The 21,758-nt window shown below is 46.3% G+C and overlaps 1 protein-coding gene across 1 annotated transcript; it reads left to right on the top strand.

Moving 5' to 3' along the window:
• The first annotated feature begins 1,183 nt into the window (after nt 1–1,183).
• Nucleotides 1,184–21,329, top strand: LOC107650394 (zinc finger protein 350-like). Its single transcript, XM_056797358.1, has 5 exons — nt 1,184–1,334; nt 10,971–11,023; nt 15,493–15,619; nt 17,825–17,920; nt 18,040–21,329. The coding sequence occupies exons 2-5, from the start codon at nt 10,991–10,993 to the stop codon at nt 18,078–18,080; spliced, it is 297 nt and encodes a 98-aa protein (XP_056653336.1). The 5' UTR covers nt 1,184–1,334; nt 10,971–10,990; the 3' UTR covers nt 18,081–21,329.
• The last annotated feature ends 429 nt before the right edge of the window (nt 21,330–21,758 follow it).

The raw sequence follows: 21,758 nt of genomic DNA on the forward strand, positions 1-21,758 counted from the left end.
TTTCCATTTGTCCAATTGGAATTCTAATGACTGAGGCACCCTCCAAGGAGCAGCCTAGGCTCTGCCTTCTTCTCCCAGTTCTGAGCTGTTCTGCCTGCCTTGTGGGCCTTCTCCAGGCAGCTCCACTCTGATGCCTGCCGGGTTGGTTGGGTGGCCTTGCAGCCATCATCTTCCTGTTCCGGCAGCTCTCTGGGGGGCTGCCAGAGCCAGGGGCAGTGTCACATCTTGCTGGGGTCAGAGCCGAGAGGAAGAGAGAAGTGAACAAGGAGGGAGAAAGCGACTGAGGGATCTGTGGGCACGGCAAGGGCCTAACCGGAGTCTGGATGGCAGGGGTCTCCCAGCCTGGCCCAGGGCAGAGAGTAAGTGAGAAGGGGCCAAAAGGAGCAGGGAGGAAGCCTTTCACCAGCCTGTCCAGGTTCCGCAGCCTCAGGCTCCAAGGCAAAGAAGTGTAAGAGCCAAAGCCTGAAAGCAGTGAAGCAAGTTATCCCCTCCTCTCCACTTCCCTCCCCCCCTCCCGTCCGGCCCCCGCCAGCACAAAAATGGAGCCCCGCCCATCCAGAACTCCGCCCTTCTCCCCGGCTGCAAGGGGCGGGCTTCCTGCTCTCAGTTACTTACTCACCTTTACCTGCCTGAAGGGGTTCCCGGTGGGGAGGGGATGACCAACAGCGCCGGGGGATGTCCCCAGCTTCCCCTCCCCCCCCCCAGCTATCTGAGACCCCCGTGGCTTCCCAGGGACTCCTTCCCGGCCAAGGGCGCCTCAGAGGCCCGAACTCAGACACAGGATCCATTCCCCGGCCTTGGCTGCAGCCTGGGCGGGGGAAATACCCGGAGACCCCCAGCGGGGAAGGGAGAGGGGGGAGGGGAGGGGCCGCTTTCCCCTAACCCGGCGCTACCCCAGCAGGCTTCTCGGGCAGCCTGGCCCCGCCCGGATTCTTTCTTTCCCCTCTTATTCTGCAGGGGGGAGGGGAAGAGAATGATTTGCGGACACCAAACTGTTTAAGGCCGAAACACAGCTTGGACCCAGGAGCCAGGAGTCCCCGGCACCCCCTTCTTTCCTCCAACAAGCACGCAGCCCCCGGACCAGGAGAGCAGACACTGCAGCCCCTGCGATCCCGGCTCCAGGACAGGAGGCGGGGCCTCGGGAGGGGCGGGGCTAGAACGGGGAGGCGGGGCGGGGCGGGACCAGCCCCAGGACCGCAGGCAGCGCAGAGGCCTCTGGGAAATAGGAAGTCGGGAGCACCTCTGGCCACACCTCTTGTTGCCCCTCCGAGCTCTGAGCCCCTGCGCGCTCCGGCCCCCTCGGCCCCCTCGGAGAGTCCTGCTGCCGGCCAGGGGTAATGAGCTCGGGAAATGGTGGGAAGGGGGCGGCAGAGCCCGAGGCTGCAGGCCCTACGGCGGGGGGGTGGGGGGGAAGGGGCTCCGAGGTAGATAGAGCCGGAGGGGGCGGAGAGAGGGAGGGGCCGGAGCGGCTGCCCTGCTCCCCAAGTTCGAGCAGGAGCAGCCGGCAGTGTGGACCCCGTGTGGCCGGGGGCGGGGCCTCCTTTGGGGGGTGCCTTCCGGAGCCCCGCTCCCCTGCTCTCACTTGACCCCTGATGGGCGGCAGGGTCCCGGCTCGGCTCTGAGCCTCGTCCCGGAGTATCTCTGGGCACCCACTACTGCCGCAGCCTTGGGGTCTCCTCCAGGGAGCCTGCTTCCCTGCTGGGGTGTAGTTAACCCCCTGCTTCCCGCGGGGGACCCCCATTGCAATTCCTCCCTTTGGGGTTAGCCCGGGAAGCTCCGTGCAGGATAAGGAGGAAGATGGCCCCAGAGCTCAGGGGAGGGAGGGAGGGCTTCTCGGAGGAGGTCAAGTTGGCCCAGGTTCTGGGTTCCACGTTGTCTCCCTCCCCCTTCCCTTGGGTGTGGGCGTGATCCTGCCCAGCCTGACTCCTCCTCCGTGATCATTGGTGTAAGAGAAGAATCACGTGAAAGCAGCCCCCCAAGAAAACCCCAATCAACCCAGGGGGGAATCCTGGCCCTTCAGAGCTGTCCAGGGTCACTGTATTGCCCAGAGGAGCTCCCTGAGTCCCGGGATCGCCCCACAGCCCAGCTGTTACTGCTTCCCGTGTCCTCCCCTCCGCCCCCCTCCATCTGCAGCGGGTGCGTCCCGCGGGCTCTTTGGCGACCCTCAGGCTCGGCGTGCCTTACGTGTGCCACACGCTGGTCCGCCGGTCCCCATGGACGGGCATTTCCCGTTCTTTGGCACCACAGAAGGAGCCGCTGGAAAGATTTCTGTGGCCGTCGGTGAGCCGATCTTTCTGGGATCGCCTGGATCAGAGGGTCTGCCTTCTTTTACAGCCTGGCGGGATGCTGTCACAGCTCCACCAACGATGCACCAGTGTCCCAATGTTGTCCCACCTCCCCTTTCCTGACCTAGTGGCCAATGGGTTGCGGTGAGGTGGCGCCCCAGTGTGGCTTTAAGGGGCACTTCTCTAGCCCAGAGGGATTGAGCACATGTTCCCTGGCATCATTGATGGCTTTGAGTTCTTCATCGGAAAACTGCCTATTTCACCACTCATCCACTGGCCAATGACTTGTATTATTATTCGTTAGTCCTCTATATATTTGAGAAAGGAGACGTTTTGTGAGGAACTTGACAAACAAAACCTACCTTCCGCCTTAGAATCAATACTATATGTGGGTGACTTGCCCAGGGTCACACAGCTAGGAAGTGTCTGAGGCCACCTTTGAACTCGGGACTTGGGGTCTCTCTATGTCTAGGCCTGGCTCTGGATCCACTGAGCTGTGCCCAATCTGACGTTTTATCACAGACACTTGTAAGCAGTTTCCCCCAGTTTGTTGCTTCCCTTCTAATCTTGCTGGCATTGGTTTTGTTTGTCCAAAACCTTTGCATTGTCATCTAGTCGAAATTCTTGATTGCACACCTTGTGATGTTCTGGCTCTCGCTTGGTCCTCAATTCTTCCCTTCCCCATAGATCTGACAGCTTCTGAGCTAGTCTATGCGCCCCATTTGCTTCCTATTTAACTTGTAGCCTTGCCCTTTACATGTAAATGCTATGCTCCTTCTCCCCTCAGCTTGGAGTAGGGTGTGAGATGTTGCTCTGTACCTAGTTTCTGCCATACTGTTTTCCAGTTTTCTCAGCAGTGTTGGCCAGATAGTGGGTTCCTGGCCGGAAAGCTGGCACCTTTGGGTTTATCAGACACTAGATTGCTGAGGTCATTTACCCCTAGTCCATCCATTGACCCAGTCTTTATTTCTTAGCCAGCGCCAGATTGTCTTGACGACTTCTGCTTTGTGCTAAGATCTGGTGCTGCTGGGCCACCGTCCTTCCCCTTCTTTTCATTCTGAATTTTGTTACTATTTTCCCTACATTCCCTAAACTTGTTTTTTTAGAAGTCTGATAGATATGTCACTGAATAAATTAATTTAGGGAGGATGGTCATTTTTGTTATATTAGCTTGTCCCACCCATGAGCAATTAATGTGTTTTTTTTCAATTATTTAGATCTAGTTTTATTTGTGTCAAAAGTGTTTTGTAGGTGCGGTCATATAATTCCTTTGTTTGTCTTGGCTGTGTCTTCGATTCCCAAATATTGTATGTTGTCCAGAGGGTTTTTAGGTGGAGTTTCTCTTTCTGACTCTTGTTGCGGAGTTTTGTTGGAAATATGTAGAAATGCTGATGGTTTCCGTGGGTTTATTTTGCACCCGCGACTTTGCTAAAGTTATTGTTTCTACTAGCTATTTGGTTGGTTTTCTTGGATTCTTTAAGTAGACCATCATATTATCTGCAGAGTGACAGCTTGGTTTCCTCATTGCCTCTTCTAATCCCTTCGATTTCTTTTTCTTCTCTAATCGCTAGACCCACGTTAATGAATAGAGGTGATAGCGGGCATCCTTGCTTCGCTCCGGATTTATTGGGAAGGCTTCGAGTTTATCCCCATTGCAGATGAGACTTGCTGATGTGTCATTTGTTATTTTGAGGAAAGGCCCTTCTATTCCTATACTTTCTAGTGTTTTAAGTATGAATGTATAAGAGTTTAAATTTAGGTTTTATGCTAAATATGAGAGTTAGTTATAACATTGTGATCACCAGTTTTAAAATATTATAGCTTAAATCAAAATAACTTTTAGCAGCTTTATTTGCAAAGAGGTGGAAAGAGTGAAAGTGAAAAAATGTAGATGAAGAGACAGATTCTAACAAGCCTACCCCTTCTCTGGTGGAGTCAGGCTCAGCCCCAGCAGGTGCTTCCCCAAGTCCCGTGCCTCCCCATAGTTTTCCCAGTAATCCTCAGCCAGAAGTCTCAGTGGTATCTTCAGCCAGGGTTCCACCAACACATCCTCCTCCAAAGCCAAGAAAGGACTCTCAGCCACTCACCCAGCAAGCTGTCACAGGATTCAGGGGAGAAGTCTCCTCGAAGCCAAGGCAGGGATCTTAGCCACTCACTCCAAACACTAGGGCAGCTCTCCAGCCTCCGACCCCCACCTGACACCCAGCTCTCACTGGTGGCTCCCAGTAGCTGCTAGCATGCGGCAGCGGCCACACCCTGGGCAACGGCTTCGACAGGCCGGCCAAACCTTGTGAGGGTAGCCATTGGGTCATCGACCCCTTGTGAACCAGGGCTTTGCTCACCCAGCATGTGAAGACTGCTTCGGCGGAACAGGCGGAAGAAACCAACAAGGAGGTTCAACGGCTGAGAGGGCGACGCAGCAAAGCACTGTGGAGTGCTCAGGGCGTGTTGGAGCACAAAGGACAACACGGCCATCCAATGCAGCTGAGGAAGTCTCCAGGTGTAATGACTTGCAGGCTTCCAACGCCGAGAGAGTGGGACTGTCTCTGTGCACCGACTTTTCCACTTAAATCTTCATGCACAAGTGTCTTTGTGCACAAAAACACACGAAGACAATCGTCATCCTCGGTTACCGAGAGACGACTGTGTGATCCAAACAGTAGGAAAGGCATCTCCAGAACCAATCTCTCCAAAGGCCAGGAAAGAATAGCTCCTAGACCATTCTGGTCTCTTCTTTTATGCTCCTCTTTTCACATCACTTCCTGTCACTCCCCCTTCTTCACCGAAACCAATGGCATTGATTCAATTTGCCTAGCACTGCCCAAGGGTGGGGCAGTAGCCTTTGGAGGTGTGAGCTTACTCTAGTAAATGACTTGTGAACACTCATACTTAATGGTAAGTAGGGGTATTTTGAATTCTTAATTTGATTAGCTAAAAATAGGCAAGGGGAGAGTTAATCCTATTTTCAGAAAATTCCCCTGTGATTCTTTGGGAGACTAGGCTCCCCGGTGACTCATTTAACACAAATAGCTTCTACCTCTAAAGATTTTCTAGCTTCAGGTGCATACAACTTTGCACTTTCTAAGAGGAAACTACAGTGGTTGGAGATAAGAGGGAAATAGGAGAGAGTGGGCAAAACCAGTGTTTGCTAGGTGCATTGATAAAAAGCCAATCAGGGGGCAGTCCCCTTCGGCATAAGACTTTACATTCAGAATAAATGATATGCTCCAGCCCCTTCGGTTCAGTTACATCCCAGAGTTCTTTCTGGATCTTCTGATGCTGTGTAGGTTTCTTTATGGCACTTCACACAGTTCGCTTTCTTGATTTAAGGAGGTAACGAGCTTCTTTTCCTGACATTTCTCTTAAAAATTTTTAAATCTTGGATTTTACAAAATTTATACAAATGGGTCGTATTTTGTCAGTCTTTTTCTGCATCTATTGAGATAATCAGGTGGTTTCTGGTAGCTTGACTATCAATATGATCAATTATGCTGACAGTTTCCTAATATTATACGAGCCTGGCATTCCTGGGATCAATCCCACCTGGTCACAGTGAATAATCCTTGTGACATTTTTATGGAAAAACTGGCAAGGAAGTGCAAAAGACCCCAGAGTGCTGGAAGAAAACAGAATACTATGCCTGCTAGCTTAGTGAGAATATGCCTCTCAAAAGACTGAGCAAAGCAATGCAGAAAAGACAGAGTTTATGGGTGGTTTTGCATACATGCTGGGGTTTATGAGGGGAGGAATCAAACTGCTTCACAGAACTAGAATCCTCTCTGTACTAATATCTTTTTAGACAGTCAGAGCCATCCTGACACATTCCGAGATAACTTTAACAGGACACGTTTGGTAATTTAACAAAAGGCAGCCACCTGGCAAGGATGTTTAGGATAGGCCAGGGGAAGGCAAAAGAGGCCTCAGAAGACAGAAATGAGTTAATTAATTAACAGAGGGTGATTGGTCGCTTAGTATCAAAAGAACACGGGATAGTGGGCATTTTCTGAAACGGCTTCTACAAGATGTTGCTGTAGGCTCTCTGCTAGTATTTTACTTCAGATTCTTGCATCTGTGTTCATTAAGGAGATTGGTCTAGTTTTTTCTCTGTTTTTGACCTGGGCATTGTTGTTGTGATTTTTAGGAAAGGGGGAAAGGAAGGGTACACATGAGGGAAGAATCCCATGTCAATAAAATTGAATTTATCAACAGGTAAGGGAAAGGTTTGGGGAACGGAATAGGGAGAGGGTTTAGCGTCTGACTCGTACCCGCTATATTCACTTGTCTAACTAAACTCACTCTGACTGTCTAACTAAAGCCTAGCCAGACGCAATTCCCCAGCAAACCCAGAATCTCCCACACAGTCAGTGGTTGGCCAGATAGCAGGAATCCACACTGTGGGTCCTCAGACGGTCTCCACAGAGGTCTGCTCTCCAGGAAGTGTCCACCAGAAGGCTGGCGATTCCCTCCCACCAAAGCCAGCTGATCCGCAAAGGCCAGTTGCTTGACGGATGCATGTCGCAGCTGCACACCTTTCTCCTTCTCCTTCCAGCTCCAGAGTGTCAGCTGGCAAACTGCCCCTTGGAACTCTGACTGTCTCAAGACCTGTCTTCTCCTGCTACTCTTATCTTGCTACAGTATCAGTACCATAATTGTGTCTTAAAAAGAATTTGGTAAGACTCCTTTGCTTATTTTGTCAAATAGTTTGTAGAGTTTGGGGATTCGTTCTTTAAATTTTTGATAGAATTCACTTGTGAATCTATCTGGCCCTGGGGATTTTTTCCTGGGAATTACCTTGGCATTTTATATTTTTGTCAATATTCATTTCACCTAGATTGTCACAGTTATTGTCAATAATGGGGCAGAAAAACTCCTAATAATTGCCTTAAATCTCCTTTAAATTTGGTCCTGTTAAATTGATTCTCTTTCTTTTTTAAATTAGATTAACCAATATTAGTTCCATAGTTCTTTCAATTTTATTAATTTCTCCTTTGATTTTTAAAATTTTCATTTTACTCTAGTCTGGGTGTTTTTAATTTGTTCTTTTTCTGCTTTTTTTAGTAGCATTCCCAATTCATTGATCTCCTTTTTTCCCATTATGTTGATATAGTCACTCAGGGATATAGGTTTATTTTGATCATATCCTATAAATTTTGATATATCATCTTCTCATTTTCATTCTCTTCACATAATCAGTAATTGTTTCTATGATTAGTTCTTTAACCCACCAGTTTTAAAGAATTAGATTATTAAATTTCCAATTCATTTTTAATTTGCCTCTCCATAAACCCTTATTATAATTTTTATCACATTATGATCTGAAAAAGTTGCATTTATTATTTCTGTTTTTCTGAGTCTGGTTGTGATGTTTTTGTCCTAGTACATGGTCAATCTTTGTATATATAACATGTGGTGCTGAACAAAAGGTATATTCCTTTTTATTCCTATTCCGTTTTCTCCAGATATCTACTAATTTTTCTAACATTTCATTTACTTCCCTTCTTTCTTATTTATTTTTTGGTTCGATTTATCTAGTTCTGGTACAGGCAGGTTGAAGTCCCCTACTAGTATAGTTTTCCTATTTACTTCATCCTTAAACTCCTTACTTTCTCCTTTAAAAATCGGAATGCTATACTATTTGGTACATATATGTTGAGTATTGATATTTCTTCCTTCATCGTCTCAGTCATAGCCCAATAGGCTCTGCCCCAACCTCTTACCTTTACCCTGTGTGTATGTCTATCTGCTGCATATGTGTTTCTTGTAAACAACATATGATAGAATTCTGCTTTTGAATCCTTTCTGCTATCTGCCTCCATTTTACGAGTGAGGTTATCCCATTTACATTCACGTTTATGATTGCTTTATGTGTATTCCCCATCATTTTGATTTATTGTTTTAGTCCTGACCTTTCTCCTTTCACTTTTTCCCTCCACACCAATTGTTTTACTTTTGTTCATTCCCTCTTCCCCCTCCTATATATTACTCCCCTTCACACCACCTCCCTTATTCTTCCCCTCCTATTTATCTAAAGGTCTTTCCATCACCCCCCTCCCCCAGCTTCTCCCTCCCTTATGTTACACACCCTTCTTATTCTCCTTCTACTTCACTATAGGGTAAGATAGAATTCTCTACCCCAATGAGTCTGGGTGATCTTCCCTCTCTAAACTGATTCCAATGAGAGTAAGGGTTTAAGCATTACCCATCACAGCCCTCTTCCTCCCTTCCATTGTATTAGCCTCTCCCTCTCCCTCCCTCCTCCTCCTCTTTATGTAATATAATTTATCCCATTTTACTTCTCTTTTCCCATTTCTCTTCTCTTTTTCACCCCTAGTTTTATTTTTTTGACATATCCTAAATAGCTTACTACCACAGCCTCTTTGTATACTTCTAACTATGATGGTAACAATAATTTTTTTAAAAACCCTGACCTTCTCTCTTGGAATCAATACTGTGTATTGGCTCCAAGGCAGAAGAGTGGTAAGGGCTAGGCAATGGGGGTCAAGTGACTTGCCCAGGGTCACACGGCTAAAAGTGGCTGAGGCCAGATTTGAACCTAGGACCTCTCATCTCTAGGCCTGGCCCTCAATTCACTGAGCTACCCATCTTCCACTGATAATGATAATTTTTAAGACTTACAGCTATCTTTCCACATAGGAATACAGTTTGACCTTACTGAAACCTTTAAGTTTTGTCTCTCTTATTTACCTTTTTATGCTTCTCTTGAATTTTGTATTTGGAACTTGAACTTTCAGTTCAAGTCTGGTATTTTCTTCAGAAATGCTTGGAAACTTTCTATTTTATTAAATGATCATACTTTCCCCTGAAAGAATATAATCAGTTTTGATGGGTATGTGGTTCTTGGTTGAAATCCCAGTGCCCTTTCCTTCAAGAATATCATATTCCAAGCCTTTTGGTCCTTCAATGTGGAAGCTGCCAGATCTTTTCAAATCCTGGCAGGAACTCCATGATATCTGAATTGTTTTTCCTGCTGCTTGCAGTATTTTCTTCTTTGCCTGGGAAATTTTGAACTTGATTATAACATTCCTGGGAATTGTAATTTGGGAATTTATTGCAGGAGGTGATCTGTGGATTCTTTCAATCTCTATTTTACCCTCTTGTTCAAGAATATCCAGTTAGTTTGCTTGGATAATTTCTTATAAGATGATGTTTAGGCTATTTTTTTTTTTGTCATGACTTTCAGGTACTCCAATGATTCTTAAATTGGCTCTCCTGGATTTATTTTCCAGGTCAGTTGTTTTTTCAATGAGGTTATTTCATATTTTCTTCTATTTTTTCATTCCTTTGGTTTTGTTTAATTGTTTCATGATGTCTTGTGAAGTCAGTTTCTATTTGCCCAATTCTAATTTTTAAAGGCTGAATTTCTTCTATGACCTTTTGATCCTCCTTTGGATTTTTTGGCCTCTTTTTCCATTTGACCAATTTTTTATTTTTAAACTATTGTTTTCTTTTTTCCAGTTTTCTTCAACCTGTCATTTGATTTTTGAATTACATTTTGAGTTCTTCCAGAGCATGAGCCCAATTCCCAGTTGTTGATTTTTTTTAGGTTTTGCTTGAAGTTCCTTGGATCCCCTCATCCTCTCTTGATTCTGTTCTTTGGTCATTGTTCCTGTAGAAGTTTGATAGTTACCTTCTTTTTCTATTGTTTACTCATTTTCTTCAGACTTCTCTTTTGTTTGTGTTTTGACTATGGGTTATGAGCTTACGGAGGCTCTCTCCTCTGCTGCTTTACTGATTCGGCCTATCTAGCTAATCAGCCTTGGACCTAAGTCTTCAATATAATCAGCTTCCTAGATCAAAATGCCCAGTCAAATGGACCCCTGGTTCTCCATGCCAGCTGTTGTTAGAGCTCAGGACCTCAAGGGATGGGTCTGAGGTGTTCCTCCACCAGTGCAGGCCCCATCCTAGGATCCCAAAGTCTGCCTACCTCTAATGGCAGAACCCAGTGCTGTAGGTGGCAGGGAATGGTGGTCAGCCAGCACTTTTCTGTGGGCAGTTTTGTTTCCTGTCCCCTTATCCCATGAAAATCAACTCTACCTACCTTTAATTTGTATTCAGAGGGAGAGTCTTGTGACTATCTTGTTTTGGGGTTTGGGTTCCAGTCTTGAATTAATACTGTGTATTAGGCAGAAGAGTGGTAAGCGCTAGGAAATAGGGATTAAGTGACTTGCCCAGGGTCACACAGCTAGGAAGTATCTGAGGAAAGATTTGAACCCAAGATTTCCTGTCTCTGGTCCTGGCTCTCATTCCACCAAGCCACCTATCTGCCCCATTGAAGAGCTTTTTAAAGATTGGTATGGCAGGATAGAGCAGTTTCATCTTTTGTGCTACTAAGCCACTATCTTGAATCCGCCCCCAGGGCAGCTTTCTTCTCTAGTTCAACCAAGAGCAATTGGCCCAGAGAGTGAGCCAAAAGGCAGTGAGTAATATTGGCTTTTCTACACTGGGAAAAGACGGGAGGGACTGCTGGGGGTGGGGGGAGAGGATGGCTCCAGGCCAGCTCCTGCCTCTCACAAAGGCAGAAGTGAAACATTCCCCAGACCAAGAGAGGTCTGTTAGCTTTGACTAGAGCTCCATTCAGGGGGTCATAAAGTGGGGGCAAGGCCGGGAAAAGATGGAGGAGCTTCACCACATGGACTCACTGGGGCTACTTTGCTGCCTCTACAGGGAGCCTGGAGCCAGAAGGGATGGCCTTTGAGAGGGACAGACTCCCGGGCCAGGTAAGTGCATTCCAGCCCTAGATGGGAGCCCCCTCAGCCAGGGAGGCCCTTCCCTGGCTGTGACACAAGGTGGACTGGGAAGCTGCTGCCTCCTTCCTGCTGGGCCATTTCCGTACCCACATCCCAGGCAGGAGGAAGAGCCCTTCCTGGCTCTCTTCTCAGGGTTTGGGAGGGATTCCTTGGCCCTTGGGCGGCTCAGACTCCAAGAGCTCCCCCAGAGGCTGCCTCACGTGTTGGCTTTCTCCCTGGGCACAAGTGAGCACCGAGGACGACCATTGACTCCTTCATATTTCCTGTCTGGGGATGGTGTCTTTGCTCTCCCTGCCTACCTAGAGACAGACAGACACACACACACTCTCCCTCTGTCTCTGTCCCTGTCTCCCTCTCTCTGTCTCTGTCTCTCTGTCTCATTCTCTCTCTGTTTCTTTTGACTAACCTGTTCCCTCTTGAGTCTGGCCTGGAGCAGAGCCTCAGGGTGTCCTCTGGTCTGTGCCATCCTCAGGGAAGCCTTTGTCCCCTGGAGCTGCTCCCTGGCTTCTGCCTCAAGTCCTCGAGTCTTCCCAGGTCTCTCCAGCTCCTTCCTGTCTCCCACTTCTTAGCCCACTTCAGCCAATGTGGAAGAACACCCTGGTGTGTGCCAGGCACTGCTCAGCCCAAAGGAAGGGAGAGACCATCAGCTGCCCTCCAGGCTCCCCCAGTCTGACCCAGGAGACCCCTCAGCAGCTGTGTCCAAACCAGCTCTGTGAGGATGGGATGGAGGGAGGCCCTCTGGGAGGGAAGGCTCTCAGGGTTCTGGGGACTCCTCCTTGCCCCTTATCCTCATATCCAATATGGCGCCAGGGCCTGTCAGTTGCACCTTTGTAGCATCTCTCCAGTGTGCCCCTTCCTGTGTGTCCTGTGTCATCCTCCTGGTGGAGGCCCACATCACCTCCCTCCTGAACTATTAAGGCAACCTGCTGCTGGGCCTGTCGGCCACCAGGCTCTTCCCACTCCAAAGCCTCCTCCATCCAGCTGCTGGAGTGATTTCCCCACAGCACAGTTCTGATCATGCCACTCTCCTACTCCATAAACCCCAGTGGCTCCCTGTTCCCTCCCGGATCAAATAAAAAATTAAAAAAAAAAACAAAGAAGAGACAAGTTAAGTGATATGTATCATAGGATAAAGAGCAACATGATTGGTTATAGAGCTGGGATAATCAGGGACACAGTGATTGATTGGAATGATCAATAAGGAGCCAGGAATGCCCAACCCTCCTTCTCTCCTCAGACTCAGAAGTGACTCTTGTTTGAGTCCAAGTGCTAGGCCAGCCCGCCTTTGGACAGCAAAGCAGACATCTCTGCATTGGATCAGGGGTTTAGAAGGACTAGACCTGCCTCCCTGGGACTCCCCGGAATCTTCCAAGGTCAGCTGGTGCCTTGAAATCAGACTAGAACAGTGAAGTGCCCAAGATCTGGATTTTGCACTTCGCCTATTACAGGCCAGCTGAAAATCGAGCCAAGTCAGGAGACAGAACCATGACTCAGGCAGCCACTGGGCAAAAGCACTTAGTGGTAAATAGGATCGACAAGGAAATGATACCAGGGCAGCTCAGCCTCCTGAGCGTAGGTCACCCTGGACTGCCTCCTGAGTTCCCTCGCTCTCTGGAACACATTCTCTGATTTCTCGTGGACTTGGAATAGTCTGGTATTATTCCCGTGGCCTTTCTGTTGTGTTTGAAGCTCTTTCTTCTGAGAGCTTGTAGCACTTTGTCTTGAACTGTTTCATGTATGCATTTCCAAACTTGGAGTTTGCCTTCAGAAAGAAACCAACCCACGGCTACCATATGTGAATTTTTTCCGTTGAGATGTTGTTTTCTGGGCTCCCAAAGCTCTTTGATTGTTGCCATTATTGTATTCGTGTTTTTTACCTAGTTGTGTACTTCTGGGTTTCCGACCCCAAATGTACCAATTCTAACCCTAACTCTAACTCACCCAGAGAATACTATGAAGAAGAAAAACACAGGAGATCCCAGAGGAAAGAAAAGATTTATAAATTCTTGGGAATCTGAAAACACATAAGAGAATGCCAGAAATTCCTCAATTGAGTAGAAGCAAAATCATAGAATTAGGGAAGTGAAATACAAAAACATCTAATTGCAGGCATGTGTTGTGCATAGAGTAGTTGGAAATAGAAGTGGCCCCTCCAGAGTATCAGGTTATATTCAGATCTGGCCCTCCTCTCCTTTCTGTGGGCCCTCAGATGTAGGCATTTTTACCTCTTTATCTTGACTCTTTTTCTCGGATTTTTCTGGAGTTCTAAGTATGTTTAGATCATTCCTTTCTCAAAGAAAGTGGCAGCTTTTTTCTTGTGAATTAGCTCAAACAAAACCCAGATTTAGTAAATATTGCTTTCTTGTTGGATAGCAGAACTCTCCCTTCTCCATCATAGTTACTCTTAATTCTGTGTAATGGAGTATAAGTAAGGAACATATGCCATTTACAAATGAAAGCAAGCATAAAGCAAAGGCTTTGACTGTGGCCTGTCCTACCTAGAAGAGCCTCAAACCCTGTCACAACAGACAAGTCTCCTTCACTTGACTGGAAAGCATACCAGGTCACTCAGTCGAGTCCAGATCCTGTGTGATGAGGATCTCTTTAGAACCGTCCTTGAGTTTTCATCCAGATAAGACTTTATTTCAGTCATGCAGAAAGCAAAAGAGAACAAAGCTAAAGAAAAGACCTACTTGGAGGCATTGCATAGAACTCTCTTCCCTCCAGAATACATCTCTCACGCCACATTCTCACAAACTCTGCAGATTTGGACCTAGAACGTGTCACTTGTAAGTTCTGGTAAGGAAGAACTTTCACCTCAGCCTTTCTTTTCTCCACCACATATCCAGGCACCTCCCAGCTAGAACACAGACTGTCTCCATGATTTCATAGGGAGATGCATTTCATAGTGTTATAATTAAAAATTGATCTGGAGGCTTATTACTAGATTCATGAGCTTTTCTTAATAAAGAGAGTTTGATAGAGGCAGAGACAATTCTCCACCTTCCTAGGTCTCATTCTCCATTCAGCTCTCTTAGGCTGGGCTTGTCAGAGATCAAGAAAGCCCCAGCCCAGAGAGCCAGTTAGTTCTGGGGGGGTGGGGTACAAAAGCCCCTTCCCCTCCCCTCCCCTGCCTTTCACATTCCCCAGCTTCCCTCTGTGGCCATGTTGCTCTGGCACGTTGACTCTAGGAAAACTCACACTGACACTGGCTGCTGTGACGAGGAAATCACTTTAAAAGACTGATATATATTAATTTAAGGTCGCCAAAGAATTCAGCTATGTAATTCCTAAATGAAAACTTAAGTCAGCAGTCAACCTTTTATGGAGTTTTTAATTACAAACAGGAGGAAGAAAGGTATTAGAGAGAGAGAGAGAGAGAGAGAGAGAGAAGGGAATAGGGCTTAAATACCCTCTCTGTTTAGGCTGGGCCAAAAGGCCCAAGCCCTTAGATAGCTGAGGCAAAGAAAAGAGATCAGTCCTTATCACTCACGTGACCAAAATGGAGAAACAGTCTCAGGGGCCTCCACCTCCAGCCTCCTTCAGAGCACAACCTCTCAGAACAAAACCTCTCGACCTCCCCTTAGTCCTCAGACCCCGCTATCTTTAAGGAAACCATCTAAGTTCCCTCCCCTCAGTTCTCACATCTACCAATCACTGTCCATGTCTTCCCTGTGTCAATGGTGGCTCTAGCTTAACCCAGGACCGCCCAGAGATCTGTGGCTTTGCACATGTCTGTTGAAGTTCATATTCTCAAATAATTAAATCTTAATCTATGCTGCAGCCCTTCCTAAATCCTGTTAGACTGAGTAGGGTGGAGATTGTATGTTCCAAGACCTGGTTCTGTCATTCCAAGTATCTCTATTGTATCAATTCTAAAATCAATCATGACTAAAGAACTTCCTGTTCTACGCTTAAGCATAGGTCAAAGCCCTTTCCATTGTTTAGCAAAAGGTTTCTGTCCTAAAGTAGTCTTAGGTAGGGAGGAGAAGGATCCTCCCATGCCAAGGAGTTTCATATTCCAATAGAGTTCTTACTATCAGTAGGAAATTTTTCAAGTATGAAATTTCCCACATTCATAAGTCTAAGAAATTTTAAGGTTTACACTGCCTGGGACATAGCCGCAGGTGTCAGAGTCATGTGACTCTGTGGCACCTTTATCCCATTGCTGGGGCACCTTGAATCGAGCTGGAATGGAGGTCCCCAAAAATCTCCCTTCACACAATAGTTAGAAACTCCTCTGGGAGTCATAGAGCTGCTCTTCTCAACCTCCATTGGACTCTTAAAGACTCCAAGGGCTGGCTCTGACACTGATAAATGGCGGGACCTTTGGGCCCCTCCTTCTCTGTGGGTCAGTTTCCTCCTGTAACTGACCAGAGGTGGGCTCTTCCTTGTGATGTGACTTTCAGCTCTTTGTGCTCTGCCTTGGGCTGCTCTAGGAGGCCGTGACGTTCCAGGATGTGGCTGTGGACTTCACTCGAGAGGAGTGGCGCCTCTTGTCTCCTCCCCAGAAGGAGCTGTACAGGGAGGTGATGCTGGAGAATGCCTGGAACCTGCTCTCTGTGGGTAAGGAGCCTCTCCCTGCTGCCTGAGTCTGCCATCCAAGGGAACGTCACCCTCAGCAGCAGGCAGGGTGGGGAGCAGTTTTCAGTCAGGAGGAAGGGACGAGGGCTGGTATGGCGAGTCCCCGAGCCAGGGCCCTCCTGCTGCCTGGTTCTCCTGTGAAAGGACTTTGCATGGTGTAATGGGGCTTTGGGGGCTCCCTTTGGTGCTCCTGAAGTCACAGATCAAATCCATGTTGGAGAATCCCAGGAGTGGACGTAATCTCAGAGATGGTTCTGTTTCCCCTCTACCTGGCCCAGAATTGGGTCTCCCAAACTCATTTGGAAAACTGTTCAGGTGGGTTTTCCTCCCACCCTCTTTCTCTAGGATGAATCTACTATTTGGGATTTTTTTTTTCCTACTCAACCAAAATCTATTGAATGTCTACTAAGTGTTAGGCGTCATGCTGAGCATGTGGGAATACAGAGACAAAACAGGAATAGCTACGTTGCCCTCAAGGAACTTATATTCTAACAGTTGAAATAAGATGAACATTAGAGGAAATATATGAAGCATTTTAACAATCAGATACAACTTATTTGGAGAGATGACAGGCTTAATTATGAGGATCAAGAAGTCATACCTAGGTAGCACATAAAGTGGACTTGTGAAATCCAGATTTGTCTGGTGACTCCAGAAAGAGACTTAAAATATTTACTATCGAAACCCCATTTTTCATTTATCTTGTTAATCTTAGAAATCGTCCATTGGTCCAGGAGAATTGTGATCTTGAAAATAATTCTGTTTTCTAATGTTTACCCTTGTTTATACTAAAAGATTCTTCCCTGCATGTGTTTTGAGAGCCCTGAAAGGAGCCTTTTTCATTATTGACTCTTTCAGTTCAAGAAATAAAATTTCTTGAAGCTCATAGAGACAGGGTTGATGAACTGGTGAACAGTATTCATGGTGTCGGTTCTTGTGGCTTTATGAGACTTTTTAGATTGCCCAAACTTGAAAATGACTTCAGATCTTCACAGAACTAAAGACCCTTCATCGTAGAGCTGAGGAAAGTGTGAAAAAAGAAACAAATTAGGTAGCATGTCCAGAGGTCCTCCTGAAAGGTGCAGGACAAAGTTAAGGTGAACATTTTCCAAACATTTGACAGCTGTGGCTCACTTTTAAGCAATAAACACCTTCCTAAGGAGTTGACCACAAATGGCAATATTGCTGAAATGGAATTAATGAGTCCAACATGTAGTCGAGTAAAAATTCATTCCACCAAGTACCTGACAAGTGGACACCTGGGCTTTCCTTGACTACAAGCAATGAGGCAAAAGCCATTACCTTCCAAATCAGCCCCTTGGGATGTTTTTCTCTTTAACAAGCATAAGCTCAGAGCTCACAGCTCTTAGGTGTCCCCAGCAGGACAGGGTTTTCCTTAGTCTTGCTTTTTATTGTTCTGAGCCTCCAGCAGAGCCAGTGAGGCAGGGAGGGAAGGGAAGAAGCATTTATAACGAACTGCTCTTGCCCAGGGTTTTCTCTATAATATTATGGCTCTTCTTCCTCACCTTCATCTTCCAAATTTGGTGACACAATTATCCCCATTTTACAGTTGAGGAAATAGAGATTCATTAAGTGGCTTGTTCTGAGGCACTCACACAGGAGCTTGTTTGTGGACAGATGTCAACAGAGGCCTTCCCACCTCTCATCTTAGGTCCCTGTCAACTCCCCTTCTGGCTGCCTCCTATTTCCAGATAATAGAAAAAACTTTAGACTACGTCCAGCCTTCTCCCAAGAAAATACCCCAGAACCAAATGTTCTGGTTCCAGATTGGTTCCCTGACCTTCTCCCTCCTCCTCTCCCCACACTAAATGCTATAGAGACTCTCCCCTAGAGGGCATCTCTGTCATTGTCAGGATGAATGGACTGGCTGAGAGACAACATTAGGCCCACCAAGAAGTTCCCCAGGAGCAGAGGAAGAGACTCCCTGAGAGAACAGTCCACAAGGCTCAGAGAGGTGTCAGGGAGGGAGGAGCAGGCAGGGTAACAGGCACGTCATACCCTGGGTTCATGCATTACAGACACTGAGGGGTGAGGGCAGACTCCTAGGGAAACCCCATGGACAGAATCTCTTTGAGTGGAGTCACTGGACTGCCCTGCCTTTCCCTAAAGAGAACTCAATGACCAGCTTCTCTCCATCCTCTTCCCTGACTGATTCCCCATTTCCAGGGCTTCCAGCTTCCCCAGAAGATGTGCTCTCTTCTTTGGAGCAGAGAGAAGCCCCTTGGATGCTGGAGCAAGAAGGCCTGAGGAGCTGTTGCCCAGGTGAGTGAGGGGAAAAGAGATGTGGGAGAGCTGGGGTGACCAGAGGCTTCTGGATGCTCTAGTGAAGCCAGGGCTAGCTTTGGGGGGAGGAGGACCCAACTTGGAATTCTTTTTCACAGGTTTTATCAGGGGCTTCCTGGGCAAGTCACTGAATCCATGAGCCTCAGTTTCCCCATCTGTAAAATGAAGCTATTGGACTCCATTTCCTATCTGCTCTCTTCAGGGGATCAGCTGGGACTCTCTAAGAAGACAGTGTTTGGTACTGAAGGGCCTAGAAGTCTCCTGCAAGTCCAAGAAGGGCTCAGCTTATTCACTCTGAGCTCTTTATTATCCAGAAACATGTATGAGGGCTTGTTCTGTGCTGGGTCCCGGGCTAAGTGACAGGGGACATGAAGGGCTGCAGTGGACATCCCCTGCCTCGTGGAGCAGATAGCAGCATGCTGACATTTCTGTAGAAGCCCTCTAGATCCCAGCTTCAGGGCAACCAGTCACAAGAGGGAAGGCTCTGAAGAGGAGCACTAGAGAGGTCTAATGGAGAGAGATGGCCTGGGGCTTCAGCAGAGCCACACTGAGAAAACAAGGGAAAGGCACCGCACAACTCACTGTAAATGGCCATCTCTAGCCGTTTAGCCCTGACCCGAGGACAGATGTTGGACAGTAGCTCATGGGGACCAAGAGATCAAGTGAGGGTGTTTGGAGGATTCCAGGGGAATGGTTTATTGGTTCCCAGAGCAAGAGAGTCCCGAGTTCCTTAGTGTAGCAAAGGCTGAAAAAGAAAGAACCATGGGGGCCCTGCAGGGAGAAGTAGACTAGGCTTAGATGAGCAGTGGGATGGGTTTCTTTGCATATGGAAAGAAATGTTCTTTAACTAGGGCAAGAATGGCCTTTTCCTCTGATCCTGAGGCCAAAAAGGAAAAGGAGGCAGCTGAGTTGGTGAGATCGGGAGGATAAGAGAACTCTGTAGAGAAGCCTAGTGAAATATGAGACCAAGTTCTCAACTCAGAAGGTGTGGGCAGGGGGTGGGAGGCAGCCATGAGGGAGAACTGGAGACGAGGGAAATATTTGGAAGGGCTGCTGTTGTAGGTGGCAAAAGGAATCCATGAGGGAGATGTCACAGAAATGCCTTACCGTGGTGAGGACCCAGCTGAGATCAGGGAGCCTCAATGTAGAGTGGAGCCAGGTAGCTGGTTTCCTGATTTTCCTTCTCTCCATTGATCTGCAGCACATGAGGAGTGAGGACTGCTGCCTTACTTGGAAACAATCCAAGGCTAAGCTTTCCCTAAATCATCAGCCTAGGCTCTTTCCTGGTCTCAAGGGCTCAATCTTTGTCCAGTTATTGGACAATCAGGTGACCACACCACCTCAGTTTAGGGAGATGACAACCTAGAGAGATGCCTCTAGGATCTTCAGGATTGGGTCTGCTCAGGTTCCAACAGAGTTACTGTTGACTGCTGAAAAATAAGGGCAAGAAAGAGACTGGCTGAGGCCAGAGTATGCATTTGCCGTCCAGGACAGAGACCAGAATGCAAGGATCCTGGTAGAGCTCAGGCCTGACATAAGCCCTGGGCCCAGCCAGTAAATGTGGATTAAATGTAAAATAGATTCTAGGAACTAGGCTAAGCCCCTAGGATACGAAGGAAAGACAATACCAGTCCAGGCTGTACGGGAGCTCACAATGTAGGATCCAAACATGGAGGTGGTTAAAAAGAAGCAGCAGATCCTGAATCTCACTCTGAGATGATCCAGGGAGAGAAGAGTGTTTGGGAATACAAATACATTTAATTCAACAGAGAAACAAGGAAATAGAGGAACGAAGATGTATAAGAAGAAAAGCAATCAAAGGAGGAAATAATCAGAGTTATGATAAAAAAATAAAAGCCACCGTTTGCAAATGGCACCTACTATGTGTCACACACTTTCTAAATATTCTCATCAGTTCCTCATAGGAACTCTAGGAGTTACTTATTATTATGTCCATGTTATAGTTGAAGAGACTAAGTTCCTGTGAATTGCTGAAGGTTAAAAATACTAGCAAGTTTCCAAAGTAGAATTAGAATGCACCACCACTGGTATTGTGATTCTTTTATTTATTAATTAATTTAGGGTATTTTTCCATGGTTACATGATTCATGTTCTTTCCCTTTCCCCTCCCAGAGCTGACGAGCAATTTCCCTGGGTTATACATATATCATTGTTCAAACCCTATTTCCATATTGTTAATATTTGCAATAGAGTGATCATTTAAGAGTTCAAGTCCCTGCCACGGGCAAGGTCCAGCCTCACTCGTGACTCCAGGGGTTCTCGTCAGGTGGTGAACAGTCAGTCAAGAAAATAACAAATGGAAGACAGCTGTTTATCATTCGGCCATGCGTGTGCTTTGCATCTGATAGCTGCTTCGCCATCCCCAGGCCTGGTGTTTATTTTTATACCCCTTTTTTGGGCACACAAATACATTATTAAACACACATGTCTAAATAGAGATAATTGGAAAAGTGATACATTAACTTTTAACAAATCACTTGATTAACATTCTAAGATTATTCCATATTCTTGTATTGTAGTTATTGATCTGACAAAGCATACAAAGGTTCTACACAAGATGAATTATTTGATCACAGGTAGCTTTTCTCATTAACCTGTGAGGAGTCTGAGCTTACAAACAGTCAAATAAATTTACTTATTACTTTTAATAAAAAGAAATAATCAGAAGTTCTTAAAGACAATTCAACATTCACAGTACTGAGCCTGAAGGATCAGAGGACCATACAATTCAGATTAATTGTTGGGCAGATCATTTTTCAGGGTTATCAGGAAGTTTCTGGCCGGTGAGTTACTGGTTTGTGAAATCGAGACATGGAGGCATGTTGAAAGTTGGTGTACCTGTACATTTTACATGGGCTTTTATGATTGATTTGTATGTTGGCTTCATGAGAATAAGTTTCTGTGAGTGGGAAAGTTCTGGGCTTGGCTTGTAGCTACAGTTTTACTGGGAATTATGTACCTAAGTAAAAGTTAACCCATGGTACTCTTTTGGGATTAGATTTAAGGGTCTGATCTTTTGGTGATGTTTTGGAGAAAGAGTACAGGTAAACACCTTGTATTATTCTTTCCGAGGTTAGGGGGGGAATAGCAATCATGTCAATTCCATAGGTAAGGGATATTAATGAGAAGTCATGCAAAGGGGACTGAGTGGGCAATCACATCTGCCAAGGGGCCACTCTGTGGATCTCTTTAGCTGCCACGAGTGACTTTGACAATGTATCATGGCCTGATGGCTCCCAGCAAGTCCCCAGTCATATCCCCATCAAACCATGTGATCAATCCTGTGTTTTTCTTCTGCATTTCTGCTCCCATGGTTCTTTCTCTGGATGTGGATAATGTTCTCTCTCATAAATTCCCCTGGATTGTCCTGAGTCATTTCATTGCTATAGTAGTGAAATCAGTTATAGTTGATTGTACAACAATGTATCAGTCTCTGTGTACAATGTCCTCCTGATTCCATTCCCCAATTGAGAGACACCCCCTCATTTTCCAGTTTTGTTTTGTTTTTTGCTGAGAGTCTATGCTTGCCTGTGAGCATCAATGGCCAGCCTTCCTGGAAGTTTGAAAAGAATTTCTTGTCAAGTTGAGAAACTAAAAGAATGTGTTACAACTAGAGGCAGTCAGAGTTTAATGTCCTCATTGAATGCACCCCAAAAGCATTATATCCCTGATTATGATCATCTGGAATCACTGCAAGTGGAAAAGAAAAAACCATCATGTTTGAAATACTTGTCCAAGATGACAAATATTATTATAACAAAAATGGGCCATTATTTATTGTTTAAGGTGCCAGTAA

Source organism: Monodelphis domestica, chromosome 5 (assembly GCF_027887165.1).
Source record: "Monodelphis domestica isolate mMonDom1 chromosome 5, mMonDom1.pri, whole genome shotgun sequence".
In the NCBI taxonomy this organism is placed as follows: Eukaryota; Metazoa; Chordata; class Mammalia; order Didelphimorphia; family Didelphidae; genus Monodelphis; species Monodelphis domestica.

Excerpts from the sequence above, each read along its gene's own strand:
- LOC107650394 (XM_056797358.1), top strand. The coding sequence starts at position 10,991 with ATGGCCTTTGAGAGGGACAGACTCCCGGGCCAG. Across the intron at positions 11,024-15,492 it reads GGGACAGACTCCCGGGCCAG|GAGGCCGTGACGTTCCAGGA; the intron begins GTAAGTGCATTC and ends GGGCTGCTCTAG. Across the intron at positions 17,921-18,039 it reads CCTGAGGAGCTGTTGCCCAG|GTTTTATCAGGGGCTTCCTG; the intron begins GTGAGTGAGGGG and ends TCTTTTTCACAG.